At 48.4% G+C, this 21,752-nt stretch overlaps 1 protein-coding gene across 1 annotated transcript in view; it reads left to right on the top strand.

The window, feature by feature from the left end:
* FBN3 (fibrillin 3) overlaps positions 1–21,752 on the top strand; it is a 113,531-nt gene that overhangs the window by 53,963 nt on the left and 37,816 nt on the right. The window contains 9 exon segments of the mRNA XM_042794583.1: positions 6,386–6,511; positions 13,879–14,031; positions 14,695–14,892; positions 15,581–15,724; positions 17,376–17,495; positions 19,194–19,319; positions 19,786–19,908; positions 20,624–20,899; positions 21,287–21,340. Of these exon segments, the coding sequence (XP_042650517.1) occupies positions 6,386–6,511; positions 13,879–14,031; positions 14,695–14,892; positions 15,581–15,724; positions 17,376–17,495; positions 19,194–19,319; positions 19,786–19,908; positions 20,624–20,899; positions 21,287–21,340 (1,320 nt within the window).

The raw sequence follows: 21,752 nt of genomic DNA, 5'->3' as shown, positions 1-21,752 counted from the left end.
CCAGAGTTATTTCTGTAGCTCATCTCTAATGAATGTGACACTTTCAAATAGTGGCTTATTTTATGCCTTTGTTCATTGTATTCTGAGGGAGCTTGAGGGATCAAGAGTTCCTGAGCTTGGGGCTGTGCAACATATAATGAGAAATTTTTGGCACAGAGAGTTGCCTGCTTACTCTCTGAAAGATACAAGCAGTCTATGAAATACAGCAGTGGTGGGGGCTGGGTTGAGAGCACGGAAGGGGAAGGCTGCTCTCTTAACCAGCCCTGGAGACAAGGCCAGCTTTGCCAGTGTCAAAGGATTGCATTTATACTGTGTTTGTATGAAAAGATGAGCAAGGAGGGCAGATGTTGCCAGCTTAGGGCTAAATTGGCAGATACTATGCGTGGCTTATGGGGAAAGTGGAAAAAAAAGCAGAATCTGTTGAGGTTTGCAGGGGAAAGAGACGTGTGAGCCCTGAGAGAGGGGCATGCTTATATCCAGCTGACTTCTTCACGCTGCTGAAAGACAAGAATCGTTGAGGAGGACACAAGAAAGCACTCTTGGCACTAATGGTGCAAAGTGAAAAGAGGAAGCATCAGAGCTGAAATCAGACGCATCCTCCTGATACAAAGACCATTATCAATAAATCGTAGGGAAGTGGGGGGGTTGTTACACAGAGTGACATTTTTAAATTACCCTGGAAGCAACCATAAAAATTACACTTAAGGGAACGATTCCACGGTATGTTCTTAGGGGTGGAATCACTGACTGAGTAAAGCTTTTCCTTCCATAAGTTTAGTGGTTCTCTGCCAATAATGTAACTTTTTCTTAATAGCCCTTCCTCTACTGCATAACAAAATGCTAAGCCAGCTCCATTATCAGTGAAGTATGTAATGCCAGTACCTCACCCAGGATGCTTTCCAATGCCCCAAAAGGAATAAGTGTCTCACATCCAAAATTGTTTCAGCATGATAACACACAAGATACAAAAAAGTACACGGAGAAACACCAGGCAGGGGAGTGAAAGGCACTGCTTTGTGCAACAAGTTCTGTTCAAATCCATCCAGGGTAGATCCTTTTTGATCTGTCTTCAGCATCTCCAGGACAGATTCTGCTGAGGGAGAAGAAATCCTTTAATTACAAATCTCATCTCTATTTACTTGCCCCTTTCTAGAGTGTCATGTTAGATGTACTTATGTCCCTGCTGTGGGCTAGTCTTTTGTCACCACCACACAAAATTCCAAATTTCCTAATGAAGACAAGGCTGTATTTTTCTGTCTGTCGAATCCCATTCATGTTTCTGAATTGGAGGGAGCTTTCCTGTATTTTCCATGAGCAGAGCGGGTAGGCTGGCCCACTTTCCTCACGAATGGAACATGATAGCCATTTTATTAGCATGTTTTCAATTTTCTTACAAAATGTCTACAGAAGAGCTCATTGTTTGGATCCATTAAAAGCTCATTTCCACGGATTTGGTGTGGTTTGGAGGGTTCCATTACTCTCCTCTGTGGTTTCTTTGTGCTTTCTGGAAGGAAAGGTCTGAGAGTCCCGTGCACTGCACGAGAGAGGGCTGATGAGGCATGACCTCTGCTACGTGACACAGAGATGTTTTCTCCATCAAGTCCTGTTTTTTTAGCAGATGGAAAGGTTGGGGTTTCAACATGTCTGTGGGCACCCGTGTTGGATGGGCTTTGCAGACTGCAACTCTCTTTCTGAAGCTCTGTAGCCTTTGGCTTCCAGCATTTTCAGCCTTAATGATCAGGCCAACTCCAACCCAGCGAGTTGGAGACCAGATCCAAAATCAACGTTTGCATTGAATTCTGCCATTGTCTGAAGAGCAGAGTGCACAGAGTATTGCTTTAATTTTTAACAGAGAGTTGGAAAAGTCGTGAAGTAGCCAGGTTGGATTTGGAAGAATTCCCTACCCAGAGCTGGGTGTTAATGAGAGGTGTACATATCCGTCCCACTGTGTCAAGCTCTCCATGGATTTCAGCTCTGAATGAATCAAAACTATGAGACACTTTACAAAGAGAAAATAAAGAAGGCAAATTTGGTGGGGAAGAACTGAAACAACAACAAAGCCCAGAGCTCAGTTTCTCAAAGTACAGGATGTGCGAGTAGTCTTGAGAAACTCTGGCTTTTTTTTCTGCTTCTTGGGTTGCTAGCACTGCTCTCATCTGAGCTAGGATTTTCAAGGGGAACAAATTGTTGCAGTTTGATTTAACCGTTTGAATTAACGCTCTTTTTCCTTAAGAATGGAATGCAGTTGCTGCCCCCACAAACAAGTACACTTTTTCTTGGATGACAGGCGCTATGTCATAAGTATTGATCTAATAAGGTGCCTGCCTGTCAGACGGCCTCCAGCTCTCTGATGCAACAAAGTTCAGGAGAGGTATGCAGAAATTTAAAGCTGTTATTTCCAATAGTACAACCAGCTTTTGCTTCATAAAGCTTTTTCCCTTCCAGTGTTGTGCAAATTGTAACCAAACACAGGCCTGTAATTAAATGGCAGGGCAGGCTGTAGTGATAAAATCTCTTTCCCTGCAGGGGCCCGGGTGGGGGAAGTGTTTTCTGTAGATTTGCATTGCTGCCTTTCGAGGTTTCAGGTCATGTCTGTCTGTTGGAGGGGCTCTGAGCATCGAAGAGCAAGGACAAAGGTGATGTCTCTACCGCTTGCAAAAGTTGGCTGAAATCTTTGGCTAGCTAAAAGCGTAATTTTAGAGTTCCTAAGAAGCCAAACAGAAATGCATCTTCCACGTTCGATACAAGCCCTATGCACTTAGACTTAATTTTGTGCATGTTGAAATGGAAGTTTCACTTGATTCCTCAGGATTCAGATTTGTGGCCAAAGTAAAACAGAAGATAATTGTGTTTGTAACAGGTTGTGTGAGCAAGGAAGAGAGATTAAAGATTATTTCTTTGACCACATGAAGCGCCCATGGGGGGTCTCTGTCCAGACCATATGCCTCACTTCAAAAGGCAGCTTGGCTCATTTTACCTAAACACATACATCGTCAGTGTCTATCACTGAGCTGAGTGGGATGAATTTCACTATGTCTCACTTTGCAGAGGAAAATCATCGCTGTTAGGACACAACTCTTCTGCTCTGTTTAGACATTTCCATTCAGATGTGATGAATTACTGCCTGGATGAGATTATGTCTTTCTGCTGAGCATAAATGGCATCTAGAAAAATCTCTGAAGGAGATGCCTGCTCTGAAGGAGATAGCCATCTATCACATCTAACCACAACTCAACATGCACCACTGTCCAGATAATTTCTGCAGTCTTTTCCTCTAGAGGCGTATCAGTGTAGACCCTCTTATACCTCTTTTCCCTCAGAGCAAGCTGTGAATTAACTGTCATTATCAGATGTCCATGGCTGTCCCACCCTGCAGCCAAAGGCTGGTGTAGTGGAATCACAGTGCCTGGGGCACAATGGCAGAAGGCTCCTGGTAGCCTGTCTGATTTTAGAGAGAAGGATGAAGTTGATGAGGATGTTTCTGGAGGACCGAGGGCAAGGCTTGGTCCTTGAGAGTCACCTGTGCAGCCAGATTTCATGCCCCCTTGCCCTCCCTTGGATTTGTACCTATGCTAGGGAATCCTTTTACAGACATTGTTAGGTGAGTTGAATCCATCCCAAGCCTTGGAGAACCAGCCCTATCCTGGGTACGTAGGCCAAAGATTATTTACCATTGCTGTAAATCTGTCCGCTTCATTCCAGCCTGAATTTATAATATCTCAGTTTCAATATTCATTCTCTCTTTTTGAGACTGCAGAGCACTGCACTCTCAACATCATTGTGTGTGACTCTCTTCCGTGATCCCATCACATCCTCACAGCTTCTTGGACAAATGTAATTGAGTCCTGCTAGTCCCTTAACATCAGGCAGGTTTCTCCAGGCCTTGAGTTGTCCCCCTAGACTCCGAGCCCCTTCATTTTGTTAACACCCTTTTGTAAGAGCTGGCATCACACAGAGCTGTGTCATCCAGGAATAATCCTAGTTAAGAGGTGACATCACCTACCTGCTTCTGCTCAGTGTTTCTCCCATACATCTTCAGGGCTGCACTAGCACCGCCAGCCACTGCATGGCACTGTGAGATTGCAGTCAGGCATTTCCTTCCTAACTCAAATTTTTCTCAGTTTCACGCTGGACAGGACACCACCCATCCGTGTAGCCCACATCCATTTCTTACAGAAATGTCTTGCCCATTTCTCAGATCTGTCTCTGTGGCTCTTACCCAGCATCACAGCCAGGTCTTCTGGCTCCCAGCACAGATTTCTTCTGGTCCCTCCCTTGCCCGGATGGGTTGGGTTCAGGTAACTCTTTCCCGTGTGTGTGCTGCCTTCATCACTGAAGCTTGCTAGATGAGCTCTTCCAAAGACATCCTCCATCCCCACTCCCAGCTGGGGAGTCTTTGCCGTTCTGCCTTTTTTTTTTTTTTTTTTTTTGCAGATTAGTCTTTGCCCTGCAGCAACTCTAACCTCCACACATGCTAATGCCATCAGGCTGTGCAAGGCTGTTATGCTGTTCACATCAGAAAAATCCCCTCGAAGGAGCAGACTTTGACCAGTTCCTTTTTATTACTTTCCTGCCAGCCTCAGGCAGCATCTGAATTGCATATAAAAATCCCCTTATCCATTCACAACAGCACAATATATTTAGAATACAATAAATAAAGTTGCTTAGCAGATATAATTTATTTCGCCAATTGCCAAGACACATTTTTTTTTTCCTTTTGCCACTGTGAAAACTATTGGGTAAATATTCTCTCTTACCACCACCTGAACCATGACCACCAACCAACTGCTTTGGATGGATTCATTAGAGGTTGGATCTAATTCCATCTCAGCTTCTGAAACAGAATTCATTTGGCAATAGAAACAAATCTCCAGTCCTGCTCCCAGACAAGTCCTTAGAGTCAAGTGCCCTACAAGCATGGCCGGGCCCTGTACATTTAATTATATTGACATTTTTGTCAAAATTTGTTGAAAACAGATTGCCCTTTTCAAAATAGCTGATTTGCTACTTTGTTCCCTTTGATTTTCCGACTTTCAGGTCCCAAGTGATAGCTGCATGCAAAAGTTATAGGCTGTCTCTCTCTGTATCATCTGTATAGGTACTTGTTTAATTTTCACAAGTTTGTAATGCAAATGGCCTGGCAAGTTTGAAGAATTCTGCAGTTCTCAAGCAAACCCGACAGTGTCTCATATTTCCAACTCGGTTCTTCTCACGTGGATTGAAATGGAAGTCTGAGCAAGATTTCAAATATAGATGCTCTGTTTCAGGATCCAGACCCAGGCATCCAGGATCTTGGCAACAGGGCTAGTCTGTGGAGACTTGCTTGTGGTGAGGGTCTGCTGTATCTCCACACTAGACAGGTCCTTGTAAGCTCAAAGGGCAGAAGCTACACCACTGGGATGCTTATCTCTGAATTTTGGTACTTTTGTAACCCTTCTGCAATTATTACCATGTCGGGGCACTGGGGCTGCCTGGTCCCTTTGATGTCTGAGTCCAGCTGTTGCACCTTGACAAAATCTTGTTCCAATGTCCTTGTTTTCCATGCTCATAAATCCAGAGAGACGCATCTCACTGGAATGTTATACTGTCACACATGTGGCCGTGGGCTGCTGCAGAAGCAGTGTGTGGCAGGGCTTGATGACACAGGTGATGTTTCTTTGATTGCCATGCATAACTAGGTGTGATCTCTCTGCGGACTCAATGTATATCTCTGTCTCATCTTCCATATAATCAGATAAATAGTTCAAACTCTGGCATGCTCATGGCATTGTTATGCAAATCAGTTCACACTAAAATAGGATTGCTGACTGAGGAGCTGAACCCACAGAGTGATCTGTCCAGAGCCGCCTTGCCTGACTGATAATACAGAGGCCTTTCACCTGGATTTAGATGTCTAAATGTACTTAAAATTAAACCAAACCTCTCCTGTATGGAGAAAGTCAGTGAATAATGCATGAGCCTGGTGCTTTTATAAAACACATGATGCTGTCTCTAGCGTTGCATCCCTGCTTTCAGAGGGGCCTCCGAGTCACTCAGAGGGACCTGCTGTCCAGCCAGTCATGCACTTGCACAGACACATTTCTGTCCTGAAGCTTTTTTCCTACTCCAGGGAGCTCAAGGGTTTGGATCAGCCTACTCAAAGACCTACACCATCAACAGGGATAAGCAGAGGACTCCAAGAAGCCCTCTGTGTCACCCTCTGGGGCACTCTTGTTTTCCACACTGACCCACTGCTTGGAGGCCACTTATGGTCTCAAGCATCCCATGACAACCCATAACACCAGCTACCGTCCTCTGTGATCCCAGTTCTGGTCCTGGATCCACAGTGCAGGTAGGAAAGGAGATGGTTTACAGGGAAATATAATCACGGCTTGTTCTTTTCTAGATGTGGACGAGTGCGGTGCAATCTCTGGCGTGTGTGATGGCGGTGAGTGCACCAACACAGCTGGCAGCTACGTGTGCACGTGTCCACGTGGTTTCATGACCAGCCCGGATGGATCACGCTGCATTGGTAAGTTGCTAAATAGATCCCAAGACCACAGATACGGGGAGAGCTCACCCTCTGAAACACAGGCCTAGTGATTTGCAAATCACTATCTGGTGATCACCAGATTTGCAAATCAAAGGGCACATTGTTCCTACAGCATCTGGAAAATGCTCTTTTCTGTGTGCTGCCCTTTGCATGTGCCATGGCTTCCATGCTCCTTCCTGGTCACAGGTTTTGATGCTGTTGCAGGCCGGGGCTTTCTCCATCTCTGTAACTTGGACTGCAGGTCCCACAGTGCTCAAAATGCTTGACAAGGGGCTGCTGAGAACACAAGGAGAAGGACTGGGTTGGAAGGTGTCTGGCTGGGATAGTGGTCTGCTTGAGAAAGGATCCTTGTGCTCCTATACACAGAACTGCACCAGTTAGTGGGAGAATTCCAGATGCTATCCCTTTTCTCCTGCATTAGATGTCGGCTGGGGAGAGACCAGTACTCCCCCCTGCAACTGAACTGCAGGCAGAGCGTGTGGCTGTGGGGTGTAAGTCCAAGGGAAGGCTTGCAGGCCTTTCTGGAGCAAAGAGGGCCCCAGTGATGGGGGGCATCCCATACCTGCACATTCCTCTGCTTGCTCTGCAGAGGTGAAGAGGGGAAAGGTTTATTCCAAGTGTTTGCATAACCAATGCAAATAAGAGGTGACTTTTATAATCTCCTCCTCCTTCCTGTTTAGACCACAGGTAATGGCTCATAAATCCCTAGTGCCCCAAGCTAGTAATCAGCTAGTAATCTCACTGAGCTCAACCTTTTTGGGGTGAGTTGCTTTGTGAGCTGGTTGTCTGGATCCCCTCTGTACCCTGCGGAGGGAACGGGGTGCTTCCCAAGGGCACTGCAGCCACCTCCTCCTGCACCCACGCTGCACCTCCAGGTTTACAAGGCTGTCGTGTAAGCTCTTGCACATTATCCTGTAGCCCACCTTCCTCCCACAGTATCCAGTTTCTAGCAACAAAATGACCCCCGGGCTCGTGAGGAAATCACAGTCTTGCAGTCGGGGTCCTGCAGACTGAAGGGCTCGGCGGGGCTGGCGTGTGCCGCTCCGCCGGCCCTGACGTACCTGTCTCAGTTGGGCTCGAGGTGTCTGAATTTCAGAGCTTCCCAGAACTGGCATTAGTCCAGGCAAGCTTGCCCCAGACTGACGAGTTGTCCTGCCTCCAGACTACAGAGCCTGGAGTGAATCTTGCATGTTTAACAGATCAAAATTCCTTTCCAAGCCTTGTAAATATTTGATGGTCCATTTCTCTTTGTAACAGACAACAATTTCTATGACAAATAGATCAGCTCTCTGTTTACTTGCTTTCAGCAGGGGCACTTATTTTAGTCACAATGAATCCCAGGGTTTGTCTCACTGTTCAGAAAGTTCATTTGCCTTCAGAAAGGCAAGGATGCAAGGATCTGTAAAGAGGAACTGTTACAGCAAAGGCAAAGATCATTGTTAGTGCAATGGATAAATGTCAGGTACAGCTTTCTGTTGAAAGCCCTGGAAATTAATACAGAAAAAAAATAATTTCCAAATTCTTTTATAGCCACAAAAACTGAAGTAAAAATTAATCATATTCTAGTTTCGGAAAGAAAAAAAGTTGTGAAGTATAACGTACAAGTCACCTTGTTTGGGAATCTGATAGACTTTAATGAGAATGAAATTCTTTTCCTCCCTGTTTCCCAGACTCTGCCATAAACCCGGAGGGGTGTGACGGCTGTTGGATGAGTCATATGGACATTTCCTCACTTTCCTTGAAACCAAGTCCTTCAAGAAATGAAAACTAAATAAAATTAGAAAGCCCAAATTTAAAAATAGTCCAAAGCTTAGTTAGCTGCAGTGGACTATGACTGCATCTGAACTCAATACATCATGCTCTAGCCATTTCCCTGAGCTAATATATGCTGCTAGTGTGCTGTCACATTTTGGGACAGGCAATATTTTTTCTGGCAAAATGTACAGTTACTATTGGGGTGTTGTTGCCCTGGGATCCATATGTTGCAAACCCTGCTTCTATCGTTTGAGGGGGTTTTAGTGCCCCTTTTGAGAATTTATAGTAGTTTAAGACCACAATTTATGTCGTCTGAAACAAATCAAATAAATGGTTTGTAAAATTGAAAATTAATAAATAATGTGGCCACCCTCAAAGCATGAACAGCATCATGAGAGAGCAGAAGAGATTGTCACACTGCCACCTCTCAGATGTTTAGACTGGAAGTGACTGCAGTGTCTCATATATCATGGGGCACCAGCACTGGCTATGTGGTGACTTTATGGTGGCGGCCTTGATATATTCCCATCCCTTTCCCCTCCCTTTTTAGTAAAGTAAACACCTTTTTATTACATTTGAATAATCTCCTGTAGTTTTTGCAGCTGAAACAGCAAGACACTGAGCTTGAGTTGATCCCAAATCTCATTAGCTGCTTTCACTGCCTTCCCCAGTAAAATGCAAACAGCAGCGTAGCTGGAGAAAGTCCGTCATAGTTTGAAATGAACATTTATTGAATGATTCAACCACCTGTGCTTGACACAAAGAATCCAGTTCCACACATGTTCATAACAGTTTCATTCATTTCTGCTTGTAAAAGACAGGCTCAGTGTTTTGCAGGCAGCAGAAGGATTTGCTCCAGCAGGCTGTGATAATTTTTTTTTTTTCTTTCCAGTACGATGACTTACTTTTCAAGAACAGCTTAAAAGAATAATTTTCAAATGAGAAAAATGGCCTTTCAGATGCATTTCTAGACATGCACATGATGTTCCCTTGTTCACTGCAAGTCAGCACTCCTGCACATTGCTTTCTTTGCTCTTTTTCCCTGGTAGTGCCTCAAAGCTCTGAGAGATTTGGGACTTTTCTTGGGCAACGTCGGCAGATGTACTACCTAAAGTTCTGGGTAGAGCCACATCTTGCTTATCGTTCTAAAGTCCTGGGCTCAGAGAAGGTTGGGAGGGTGTTACTGAGGACTTCACCTGCTTGGAGAACCCTTTTTGCCTCCTTTGACCATTATCCAGGAAAGGAAAGAGCAAGAGGAAAAAGGAAATATGAGGAGGAAAGGAAATGAAAAAGGAAATTTATGAGGGCAAGAAATGACAAAAGGGAAATGGTGTGAGGGTCACAGGCTCAAAACAGATTGATAAGGAGCCTGAGCAGAGCCCCCCCACAGCTCCCAAGGCATTGAGGGAGCTGGTGATGCTGCCAAGCAGATGTCTACCTGGACATCTCCAGGGGCCGGAGGGTGTAGAAGGGCTCCATAGTTGCTCCATAGTTTGAACCTGTGCAGGAACCTCAACTCAAAAGTGGGTCGTTCAGTCCACATTTGTAAAGCATTTCCCCCTAGAGAAAATAAATTTTTTATCAGATCATTTCAGGGGTGCATTTATACCTCAACCTTGTAATCGTCGAACTGAGAGGTGATTTGGAAAGGAGTGAACAGCCAGGGAGGGAGTGAATTTATTATAGCACTTGCCAGCAAAAAACTGTCCTGCACTAATACCCAAAGCTCCCCTGTTTGCGCTGCAGCCCTCCTGCGGTGAGACAGCGAAGCGTTGGTGGCCAAATGGATATTGCAGTTTGGTGGGAGCTGTGCATAGAGAGATACTTTGTGCCTTCGTTCTGCCATGACTCTTCACTGGGACAGACACCACCATCTAATCTGACCCAGACAAGAATGGAATTGGTCAGTTTTCCAGAAACAGGGAATGTATGGTGGCATCACTGGTCCAGACTGGCCGTCCTCACCTCAGTATAAGGCTCCTTTTTGCATGCTTCTTCCTTGCAAACCAAGCACCACTGGATATCTTGAGTGGGAGACCTTTGGCTACGTGCTGCCATGTTACAGCTGCCTTCTGAGCTAATAGGCCTCACGTCCTTTGTAGCCAGAGCCATCTGCCTTTTTGCAGCCACTAGTTTGTTTGGGTTTGGTAACTTGAGCTTCTCAGTTTCTGTACGTGAAAAGTCACAAAGTGAGAGAAATACCCTTTAAAGTTCTCTGCTGGGAAGCAGCGCCAGTATTTTCTATTCCTCCCTCTCTCCCTGCTCCTGCCCCCTCACCAAAGGAACAAACCAGGTTTCCATCAGGGTGAAAATTGCAAAATCCCTTGCAGGTGCACAACAGATTTTAGGCACCTTTGTGCAGACCACAAAGAGGACGTCGCCACTCAAGGCGAAGATGGAGATTAGCCATGCTGGATAGTCCCTCTGAGGGTGCAGCTCCTGGTGTGGGGCTTCTCCTGGGCACCAGGACACACACACCAGGGCATCATGGCCCAGCCGGATGAGTGCAGACTCGGCCGGAGCCCAGCAGGAAAGTCCAGCTTGGAATTGTCTCCTGTCCCATCATCACAAGCAGGCCAAACCCCATCTCCTGCTCTACCACGCCTGGCTGGACCTTGTAAAGCATCCACAGCCTCTCTGAATCTCTGACAGACCCGTGGCTCTATCCCCTACCTCTGTGCACTGTCTAATCTCATGTGGAATTTTACCTCCTTTCTCGCAGGCAGCATTATCTGATTTACTGAGGTTATTGTGCAAACCTGTTCCCTTAGCAGCTGCAGAGGAAGGCAGAACAAAACCACGAGGGCTTTGTGCTCTTACCTCCAGTGTGTGGGTGGTCCTGCTGGAGGTCACAGAGAGACTGCAGGGACCCACTGTTCTTTCCATCCACCCCTCTCTCTGCCCAAGGCAGCTCCAGATGAGTTTTCAATTAGCTCTGACCTTCATTTCTGAGAGAGATTATTACAAACTACAGCAAAGACAGCTGAATTCAATAAACATTTGTCCAGATGAATAAGGGCTGGGCCATTCCCTCCATTACACAAACTGTTGTGACCTCCCTGCCTTGTCAAACTTGTCAGCACATGTCTGTCTGCGGGGAAGGAGGTTGCATTCTCCAAATCACTCCTTGCCCATTAACCGGCTGGCTGTCACCCTGTATCACAGCTTTTGGGACAGCAAGCATCCCACAGAAGAATTGAAGGAGCCGGCTGGGATCTGTCCTCTCTAATGCCCAAAGGGTTTATTCCAAACTCCCACTCTCAGGAGTTCATTCAAGCTCAGCCCTAAGCCCTCACTTAGCTAAACTCCCATCAAGGGTCTGAGGTGCAGTTTTTCCAAATGGCCCCACTATCCTGTCCTGGTTTGTTCAGAGAGCAGCTTCCCTCTGGAATAAGAGGGGGCTACATGCTGATGTTAAGCAACATCAACCTGTCAACGTGCTGTGGAAACACAGCCCTCTTCTACACTCCAGCATCTGCTGAGACCTGCAAAAACATGGGCATTGCTCTTGCACTCTTGCCACCTGCCAGAGATCAAGGGCTTGGGATGACTCAAATGCCCATGAGGCTGGTACTTCCCTTCATGAGGATCAGGAGATAATCCAGTGTTGCATTCAATCTCCTCACTCAAGTTTCCCTTCTCCTAGTCTGTTTTTCTTTCTGCAGATCTCTTTGGTGGAAAAAGTTTCCTAAAAGGGAATAGTTCTTGCTGAACTCAGTGCTGCAGAATGGCAGAAAGGATGTATCTGAGAAGAGACCTGCTGGTTTAGTCACCCTGGTTTTTAATGGGGTCACTGTCCTCTGCAAGTGACTGAGCTGTGATTAGAGAAGAAATGGAACCACAGCCCACAGATCAAACAGCTCCATGCAATTAATTTCAATTATATTTCAGGAAAGTGTCAGCCTGCTGGCTAATGTCAGTCTAGAGGCACAGATGACAAATCAGACTAGACTTTCCCCCTCATTAATTTACTTGAGAAACAAGGACAGGAGATGAATGAGTGGAAGATTCCAGGTTTTCCTAGAGGACTTGGTGCCAGACGGAGCCTGCTAGACATGTGAAAGCCCCTCAGTCTCCTGGGCCTTGTCCAGAAGCCACACACACCCAACACCGGTGCCAGGCTTGGTGTCTGTGGCTTTGGCCAGGCTCGTGGACTTTGACCACCATCCAGGGCTTGTTCTCCTCCCATCTCAGTCCAGGCTGTGGGAACCCATGACCTGAAACAGGCATCCACCAAGAATGGGAATGATCAGGCCGGAGGGATGTGGAACTGGGAATTGTTCCATTTGTTTAGCGAGAGAAGCTGGGACCACTGGGACCTGGCAGGGAATGCTTCCTCATGGGAAGCCTGGGCCGTGGGATATTTGCCACTAAATCAGTTCTGGGAAGGCGAGGCAGGTCCTTGCCAGGCCTGAGATGTGCAGGACCACATCCCCAGTGTCTCAGCATTGGGGATCACTGGCTAACGCTGGAAGGGTTGTACCTGGATCCCCAGAATGACCAAAGTGATGTACGAAATGGCAGGCCACCTTGGTCTGACGGCTCTATCCTGCAACAAGTGAGAACAAGGGAAAGGACTTTTGCAGCCAAGGCTTCAGCCTAGAGCAGGAACGGCCGGGGAATGCCCGCTCGCTGTCTGGGAACCCTCAAAATAGTAGCAGGCAGCACTGGATTGTTTTTATCACAGGGAAGTGTTTTTAGTGGCAGAAGTTAGAGGAAAATATATCATGCTGGGTCCAACAGCCCAAGAGAGGAGAAGACACTGCCCTGCATGTGGCCAAGTTCAGGGCCTGTTGTGCTGTTATGTTGTCACTGATGGCCAACCCTTGGTCACAAACGTAGTATAAATAAGCAAGACAGACACTAACATCAGAGGAGGAACCTGAAGAATGAACATCTTAGCCCAAGGATGTAATTTTGTTGAATAATGCATTTAGTCCGGAACGGTTTATGTGTCCTCACTGAGGGGCTGAGTCAGGCTGTCCAGCAGTGGAGGTGCACATGTTTGCAGTGGTCTCCTGCAGACCACCTCTCCTCAGCCTGTTCCCTTTCCCAGCTGATGTGTTGGGTCGGTGGGGGGAACCCGTCCCCTGATATCTCTCATCAGTGCAGAAACTCTGGTGAGAGGAGGGAAACACCTGTAAATAATCCCATTTCTTTGGGAACATGGGGAGGCATGGGATGAGATGAGGGATCTCATCTGTTTTCTGCTCTCTGAATTCAGCCAGAATCTGCTGGGTCAGCTTGTCCTTCCTGCAGGGCAAGGAAGGCAGGCTCTCAGTGGAGAATCTGATGGGGAAGGATTGCCCAGCTACTGCCTGTTTCTGGCTCTCAGTCAGGCTGCTTATAGTATTTAGGAGCCTAAATGGGAATGTGCAATCTAATACTGGGGAATGAGGCCCGGCCCTACAGCCTTGTGCACCAGATGGAGGTGCTGGAGAACCTCATGATCGGGGAGGATGGGGCAGAATAAGAGGTCAGATCAGAACACTGGAAGGCCAGAAGAGATGCCGTTGGAAACGGACACGCAAGACCTGACCAAGAATATGATGATGACACATTGTGAATGTGTCTCCTCTCCCTTGCTGCAGATCAGCGGATTGGGACGTGTTTCTCTGCTCTGATCGGGGGCCGCTGTGCCGGGGACCTTCCTGGCCAGTACACCAAGATGCAGTGCTGCTGTGACTCCGGGCGTTGCTGGGCCATTGGCCAGACTCCAGAGATGTGCCCTGTCCGTGGGTCTGGTAAGTGCAACAACACAGAGGGCTTCCACCTGCTGCCGGGCCAACTCGCGGCGCTGGTGGCCCTCGTGGTACCCCAGGCTTGACGTGGAGAATCGTCAACATAACACCCAGAGAAAGGTCACACGGGGAGGCTGGCTCTCCTGCCTGGGTCTCATCTGAAGTTGAGCCAAATGAGTTCAGCCAAGGCAAGTGTTTATTCCTTTCCTCCTACCCCTTCAGTTCTCTTTGGCTCCCACCATTATTGAACCTTGGGGCCAAACGAGGGTGAGCCCAGGCAGCAGGAGGCCTCGAGGAGGCACAGCACAGTAGATCTATCTTCCTGCCTCCCTTCTTTCATCACCAGCTCTGATCAGGGCAGAGCCTTATCGTGTCTGGCACCCTCCTGTGTCCTGTCCTTCCCTGCATGAGGGAGCCCACGGTGCCAGCTGTCCCGGGCACCCCGAGAAGCCGTTACCAAACACCCTGGCAAGCTGTGTCTCATCATTTTCTCCGGAGTGAAGGGTGTTAAAGCCCTCCTCACCCATCTGCCCTGTTCCCACCAGCACCCACCCTCTTTGCTGCCTGCCAGTCTGTCTCCATCCCTCTGTTCTCTGCACTCTGGCAAAGGCAGGAAGGGGATTCAGGCACTCTTGGAAAAGCACTAAGGCAGCTGTTTTGTTTCAGATGAGTACCGCAGGCTTTGCATCGAAGGACTCCCAGTCGTGCCAGGGTTCCCTGGGAGCTTTCCAGGAATTCCTGGATTCGGGCCCAATGGTGTTGGGCCGGGACTCAACGGGCCTGGAGGCATCGGACCAAATGGGGCAAATGGACAAGGCGGGATCCCAGGTCTGCCTGGAATGGGCCCAGGAAGTTCAAGCATTGGTAATTAAAATGACTTTCTTACTGTGCTGACCCAATTTGGCTGCCTGTCTCAGAACACAGGCAGTGTGTCTGCCTGCGTGCCGGCCCACTTCTCTGAGCCGTGCACACATGAGCAAAGCCCATGCTCTGAGCCAGCTACGAGGTTTATTTTGACACGGGGGGAGTGATGGGATGTGACACTAATGTTGTGCAGGATGCTGAGCCCAGAAGCAGATCAAACAGCGTCTGCTGGCAGAGCAAGGGAGCCGAGTCTGGCTCCAGTGCAGAATATCTTTCTAATTACCAAATGGGAATGAAGCTTTCACGTCACCGCCTCACTCTATGCCTCCCCAAAACAAAACTGTTTTTCCCACCACCATGGACACCCCTCTTGTGTACCCTTACATAGCTCCTTGCTAAGGGCTGGAGCCTGTGAAAATGCACTGGATGTCGATAAATATTGATTCCCACTTTGCTTCTGAGAGGCTCTGCCACCTTGTGCATGTCAGTGGGGAAGGGGCATGCCAGGTACTGCAGCACCCTGCAGAGATTTCTGAGGCAGCTGAGTTTGTGTCTGCAGCCCCATGGTTGTTCAGGACCCAGGAGCATCACTGATCTGTCACAGTGTTTGGTCTTACTGACCCTTGCTTCCTGGGGACAATCAAGGGAGCTGTAATCCTCTACCTGATGCTGTCTCTGTGCTTTCCAGGAACCGCCACTTTGAATCAGACCATTGACATCTGCAAGCATTTCACTAACCTCTGCCTGAATGGACGCTGCATCCCCACCCCATCCAGCTACCGCTGCGAGTGTAACATGGGGTACAAGCAGGACGTGCGAGGAGAGTGCATTGGTGAGTAGGTTCTGCTTGAGACACACAGGGTCAGCTCCAGCTGTGCCCCATGCCTGCTCCTAACAGCACCTTGAGCTGCTGCCTCATCAGCCCCCATCCCAGCCAGGGCTCCCCACAAGAGGCTGGGGACAGAGACCTTGTGTCAGGTAACGAAGCAGCATGACGGAAAGGATATGGCTGCCCCAGGAGGACCACCCAGGGTGACAACTCTCCTCTGGTAGCCACCACATTGCCATTCTCTTATCTGCTTGTCACTGCTTGGACAGAGTCCCAGCACCGGGGCAGTGCCGGTGGTCCCTGTGGCCAGTTCACAGCGTGGGAAGCCCCATATAACCAGCCCCTGGGGAGCAGCAGGAAGGGCAGCGTGCTCTGCCAGTTACTGGGCTGCTGCCTGCTCTGCTCACCCTGCAGGCTCAGGCTGCAGCCCCAACGGTCACCCCAGGTAGATGGTGGCTGTACAAGCCTACTCAGAAGCTTGAGGTCTCCAAGGAATTGGAAGGATAGCATCTTTCAAAAAAAAAGCGTTTTATAAGTGGGCTATTTCTATTGCGAGCTACAAGGACACTGTGTCCTGCTGAAAGAAACTGGTGACCACCCACTGCACCTGCCAAAGAAGAGCCTGGCATTTCCACCCAAGCAGACCTCCCCAGGGCTGAAATAACTGTCCAGACCTTAGATTGTATGGAGATCCAGCTCCTGGAAGTCCCCCTAGCATCCAGTGGTAGGAATCATAGCTGGAAGTATGCCCAGCTAGAAGAACTCTTCAAACAAGTAGCTATGTTACAAGAGGAGCTCAACAGGCAGCACAGTATCCGGGAATGTGAGAGATTGATATGTGGTATTGTATGTTGTCCCAGGCTGAGTGACAGCCCTACCTTAAGGCTGTGCAAGGGGGAGGTAAGCCTGAATTCAACCTCAGGCTGACTGACACAACTAACTCATAAAACAAAAGAAACTAGACCCATGTCTCTGCTCAGAGCAGAAGGAAAAGCCTTCCTCTGAAATGCCCCTATGTAAGAGATACCATAATCTAGTTTAATTAGTTAATTATCAGGGGCTGCTGATGTTTTAGGAACCAACAGGGAAACACCTGTGAAATGCCTGAAAGGAATTACATCATGTTCCTCTAAAAAGGTGAGAGGGTTGGTAGCCCAGCTGAAATGTCTCTATGCTAATGCACACAGCAAGGGTAGCAAACAGGAGGTGCTGGAAGCCACTGTGCAACTAGAAAGCTACACTGATGGCTATGAACTGTTCAGAAAGGAAGATATGTTGAAACTTGTGGAAGATTGAGGTGATTAGGTGCAGCCAACATGGCTTCACCAAGGCCAAATTGTGCCTGACCAATCTAGTGGCCTTTGACGATAGAGCGACTGCATCAGTGAACAAGAGAAAAGCTATGGGTGTCACCTGTGTGGACTTGTAAGGCCTTTGATACGCTTCCCCTGAACATTCTTACCTCTAAACTGAAGTGGTATGGGCTTGGCAGAGGGACTGTTGGATGGATAAGGAATCGTCTGTGCTGTCAGGATGCTGAGCATTGGCAGGGAAAGGACAGGCTCAGCAGCTCCTAGGAGCAGCCTTTGTTGCCTGTCCTGGGAGCTTGCTGTGTATAATGGTGACTCACAGGTTTAGGCTTTTCTTCTTGCAGATGTGGATGAGTGCTCCAGCAGCCCCTGCGTGCACGGCGACTGCGTGAACACGCCTGGCTCCTACCACTGCAAGTGCCACGAAGGCTTCCAGAGCACCCCCACGAAGCAGGCTTGCATCGGTAAGTATTTTCTGTCTCTCATTTTGGGTTATCAGAGACCAAGGTGCCAAAGGAAAATGGTTGTAAAGGGGAAACACAGTGAGAAGTCCCCAGCACCAAACAACCTTCCAGCCAGGTGTGCAATAGGATTTCAGAATGACTTAGCTGAGCTGGCAGCAGTGTCCTGAAATCTGCCTAGAAGTTTCCTCTACCTTTATCAACCTTAAAATTGTCTAGCAGCAATCAAGGAACTTAGAGTCCTTTTCAAGAGCAGAACTCCATTTAAAGATGACAACATTTTGTTTTGACAAAAGATAGGATTTTGAGGAATGTTTGTATCAACGCAGGAATTGTGATTTCTCACAAAGTTGTTCTGTTAGTGTCTTGCAGCAAGATGGTGCTCTAGATGAGGGACTGCTAAAAAAGAATAATGGGAAGGTAATGTCCCATGAGGACAAGAAACAAAGGCAGATTTCCCTGTCAGTGCCTGACCTTTGATTTGTTTGTTTTTCTGTTGAGTAGCTTCTGATGAAGGGGTATCCAAAGGACTCACCAATTGCCTGACAATGTGAAAGGCTTCCTTAATTTCCAAACTAAATCTTTTAAGCTGAATTCTTCTTGTGGTTCCCTTTCTGGCCATGAAAATTGGTTCATCGCTGTCTGCTCTACATTTTTCACACGTTGGGGAACTGCAACTTGTAACCCCCCTGTCATTTCCCTTCTAGACTAAACAAATGCGAGCCTCTCAATCTCTTCTCATTGATAGTGTCTTTAAGCTTCTCATTGCCCTTGTTTTTATCTTCTCAACATCCTCTATTTTGTCTTTATCTTTTCTAATGTCTGGTGCCAAAATTGGATGTCATTCTTCAGCTGTGACCTCTCTAGCTGTCAGGATAAGAAACTGTCCCATGTGGCTTACACACAGCTCTTCTGCTGACAGCCCAAAAGGAGGTTTCCTTCTGTGCGGGGCCACCCCACATCATCCATGATTCTGACCTTTTCCTGCCAGGCTGCTCTCAAGCAAACTTCTCCAAATTAGGAGAAGTCTACAAAGTGTCTGGATTGTGCATTGCTGCTGGCGCTAGACTACTGTTTTTCTGAAAGCTGCTCATGAAATAGCTCATCCTGTCTTCCCCAACTCTTGACAAAGGGACCGTAGCAACACCCCACCTGAGATAGATAGTCCTCTTCCTTTTATCTTTACCCAGAGGCGCTCAGTGGCCTGTCTCCCAGAGCAAGTGGACATCGTGTTCTTGATGTGCAACATGGCACTTCCCTCCTGCCGTACTTCACTCACACTGTACCCCAGCTTCTGCCTTGGAATTAATTTTGCGGAGGCACTGGGACCACATCTCTGTGGCCGGCCTGAGTTTGTGGCTGTTGGTCTGAGGGATTTTGCTGTCTCCTGTGGACTTGAACAGCCCTAGGATAATTTGAGGCAAGGTCCCGGGGCAGGAGCTTGACAAGGACATCGTGGAGGTTCTGAGACCTCAGAGCTCTAACCTCACAAATGTCGTGCTGCTTTCAGAGTATGCAGAAAGCTTTTTCCACATCTTTTCCATCTCCTGTACTTTGTACAGAGGGAAAGAGTGTGATCCTGGAGCAGTACACACTCTGAGGTCCTGAGAGCACTTGCCTGGTTTTCTCATGGCGCATATTAAGCTGGAACTGCTTCTCCCTCCACCTGCTGCTACTTTCTTACATTTATTTTCCTGCCAGATATTGATGAGTGTATCATGAATGGAGTGATGTGTAGGAACGGCCGCTGTGTTAACACTGATGGCAGCTTTCAGTGTATCTGCAATGCCGGCTTTGAAATCACCCCTGATGGCAAGAACTGTGTTGGTAAGCTATTCCCTGATGTGCCTGGGGAGGTTGGGATTTAGCTGAGGTTATGTCCTCCTTGGGGATTGGTGGTTACTTTAATCTGTGCTGTACTCCCTTCATCTTTAGGGCAGAGTGCATCTTAAAATCAGAGGACTGAAATAGGATGGTGATTTTATAAGGGTGCTCCTGTAGGTCTTGGGGTCCAGGAGCATGAGCAGGGCTGGGTCTGGAAGCAGGACATTCTCCAGCAGCAACTGTCTGAGTCCTGCCGTGAGCTGCACCAGCTGAGCAGGGTACTGAGAGCGGCAGGGACACAGCAGGACAGCTCTCACCAGGAGAAGCAGTGGGAGCTCTGCCTTGAGGATAAGCACCCACCGCCATAAGAAGCAATTTGACCATGAGATGGGGAACAGAGTTTTTGAGCACAGGAGAGTCTTGCTGCAGCCCACAGGCTCAGCCCGTGGTTTTTGTTTGTCCTCCCCAGATCACGATGAATGTGCCACGACCAACATGTGCCTCAACGGGATGTGTATCAATGAGGACGGCAGCTTCAAATGTATCTGCAAGCCTGGTTTTGTGCTGGCTCCCAACGGGCGGTACTGTGTCGGTGCGTAGGTCCCCAGTCGTGGCCTCTGTCCTCCTCCCAGCCTGCTGTCCACATTCCTGGGGACTTGCAATGTATCTGAGGCCAAGGGGAGCTGAGAAAAACCAAGGCTGTTGCCAGCCATCTCCTGCTCTGCCACCAGAAATTACCCCCTCACAGCAGAATAAGCACAAGGGAAAATGTTCTTGACCCTCTGTTAATTCAGCACTAATTGGAGCTTAAATCATCTTTCTGAAGGAGACTAAGCAGGGCTGTGAAGCTCCGTATGGCCAGCGTGAGCTGGCAGGAGTCATCTCCACAGCTTTCCTGGTCTCTACAGCACATTCCACTATGGTTTGTGTGCCACCTCCCAAAACCAGGAAGGCTAGGTTGTGAAGGCAGGGTGAAGGAAAGAGGAGGAGGAGGAGGAGAACATAGCATTTCTTCATATGCTGCTGTGACATGAGGTGAATTCTTCGGGTCACTGCCCCATTAACAGAGCTGAGACCAGACCCTGCTACTCTGAGCAAGGGCTGGGTCTCGGGAGACAGAAGAGCCCAGTTCCTTCCCTTGAACCATCAAGGACAGCCAGCAGAGCATGCAGGGGATGCGTTGCTCTAAACTGCACCTCTGGCTCCCTCTTAGTCTCCAAGTCTCCCTGCAAAACAGTCCAAAGCCCCTGTCTCTGTGTCCTGCTGCCTGTGGGTAGGTAACGGCCAGTTTGTGCTTCCTCTTTCAGACATCGACGAGTGCGAGACACCAGGAATCTGTATGAATGGCTGGTGCATTAACACAGAGGGCTCCTTCCGCTGCGAGTGCCTCGGGGGTCTGGCTATCGGGGTGGATGGACGAGTCTGTGTGGACACCCACATGCGCAGCACGTGTTACGGGGGCATTAAAAAGGGCACGTGCGCTCGTCCCTTCCCGGGAGCGGTCACCAAGTCTGAGTGCTGCTGTGCTAACCCAGACCATGGCTTCGGAGAGCCCTGCCAACCCTGTCCAGCCAAAAACTCTGGTGAGCTCCTCTGCCATCTGAGTTTGCCAAATGCCAAGAAGGTGCTCAGAGACATTCTGGGTCCCTAACGTGTCGCTGAGGTGGCCTTGGCAGCTTAGCAGTGATGTGGAAAAGCCATAGGCAGGGGGAAAGGGATGCCATGCAGTCGACAAATTCAGGTTGGATTCACAGATCTGATGCTGATCTCATTGCAGGGATTCTCACAGTGTTGGACTACTGTGAGTATCAGCTCTAAAATACACGTTGCATAAGTATAAACAGACACTGCTTGGAAGCCCACAGCTGACATTCTAACAAACAAACAGTAAATGCAACGTTACTCAGAATTAATGTCACTCTGTGTGTGAACTGTCTAGAAAAGCTAATGGCTCTGTGCTTTCTACGCAGCTGAATTCCAGGCACTCTGCAGCAGCGGCATTGGAATAACAGCTGATGGGAGAGGTATGTGCTTCCCATGTACCAGATTCTAGACGGGACCATCTAATGTCACTCTCGGCTTTTTCGTTCAGCTGCTTTTAATGGAGTGTGTGTGCGTCTGTGTGACGGTGGGAGTGTGTGCCACGAGAGGCTCGGCACCGCGGAGGGTGTGCTGGAGAGTCAGCACGTTACACCCGTGTATGCGAGAGCTGTTTGTGAGTAAGCGCAGGATCGCTCGCGTAGCCTGGGTGGGTGTAAGTGCGGGCGAGAGCCTCCCTCTGTGTTAGTGAGTGTCTGTGGGTGGGACATGAGCCTGGGCGCAGGGGGAGAGGGGTGTCTTGTCTTCTCCCTAAAGCACCACGAGTTACTGTTGAGCAAGCATCCCTGAGGACTGTGTATTGAATCAAGTGGCTGATTCCTGGCACCCCGTGGGAAC

This window comes from Tyto alba, unplaced genomic scaffold (genome assembly GCF_018691265.1).
Source record: "Tyto alba isolate M040663 unplaced genomic scaffold, T.alba_DEE_v4.0 Super-Scaffold_20000042, whole genome shotgun sequence".
NCBI lineage: Eukaryota > Metazoa > Chordata > Aves > Strigiformes > Tytonidae > Tyto > Tyto alba.
This window is presented reverse-complemented; position numbering and strand designations above follow the sequence as displayed.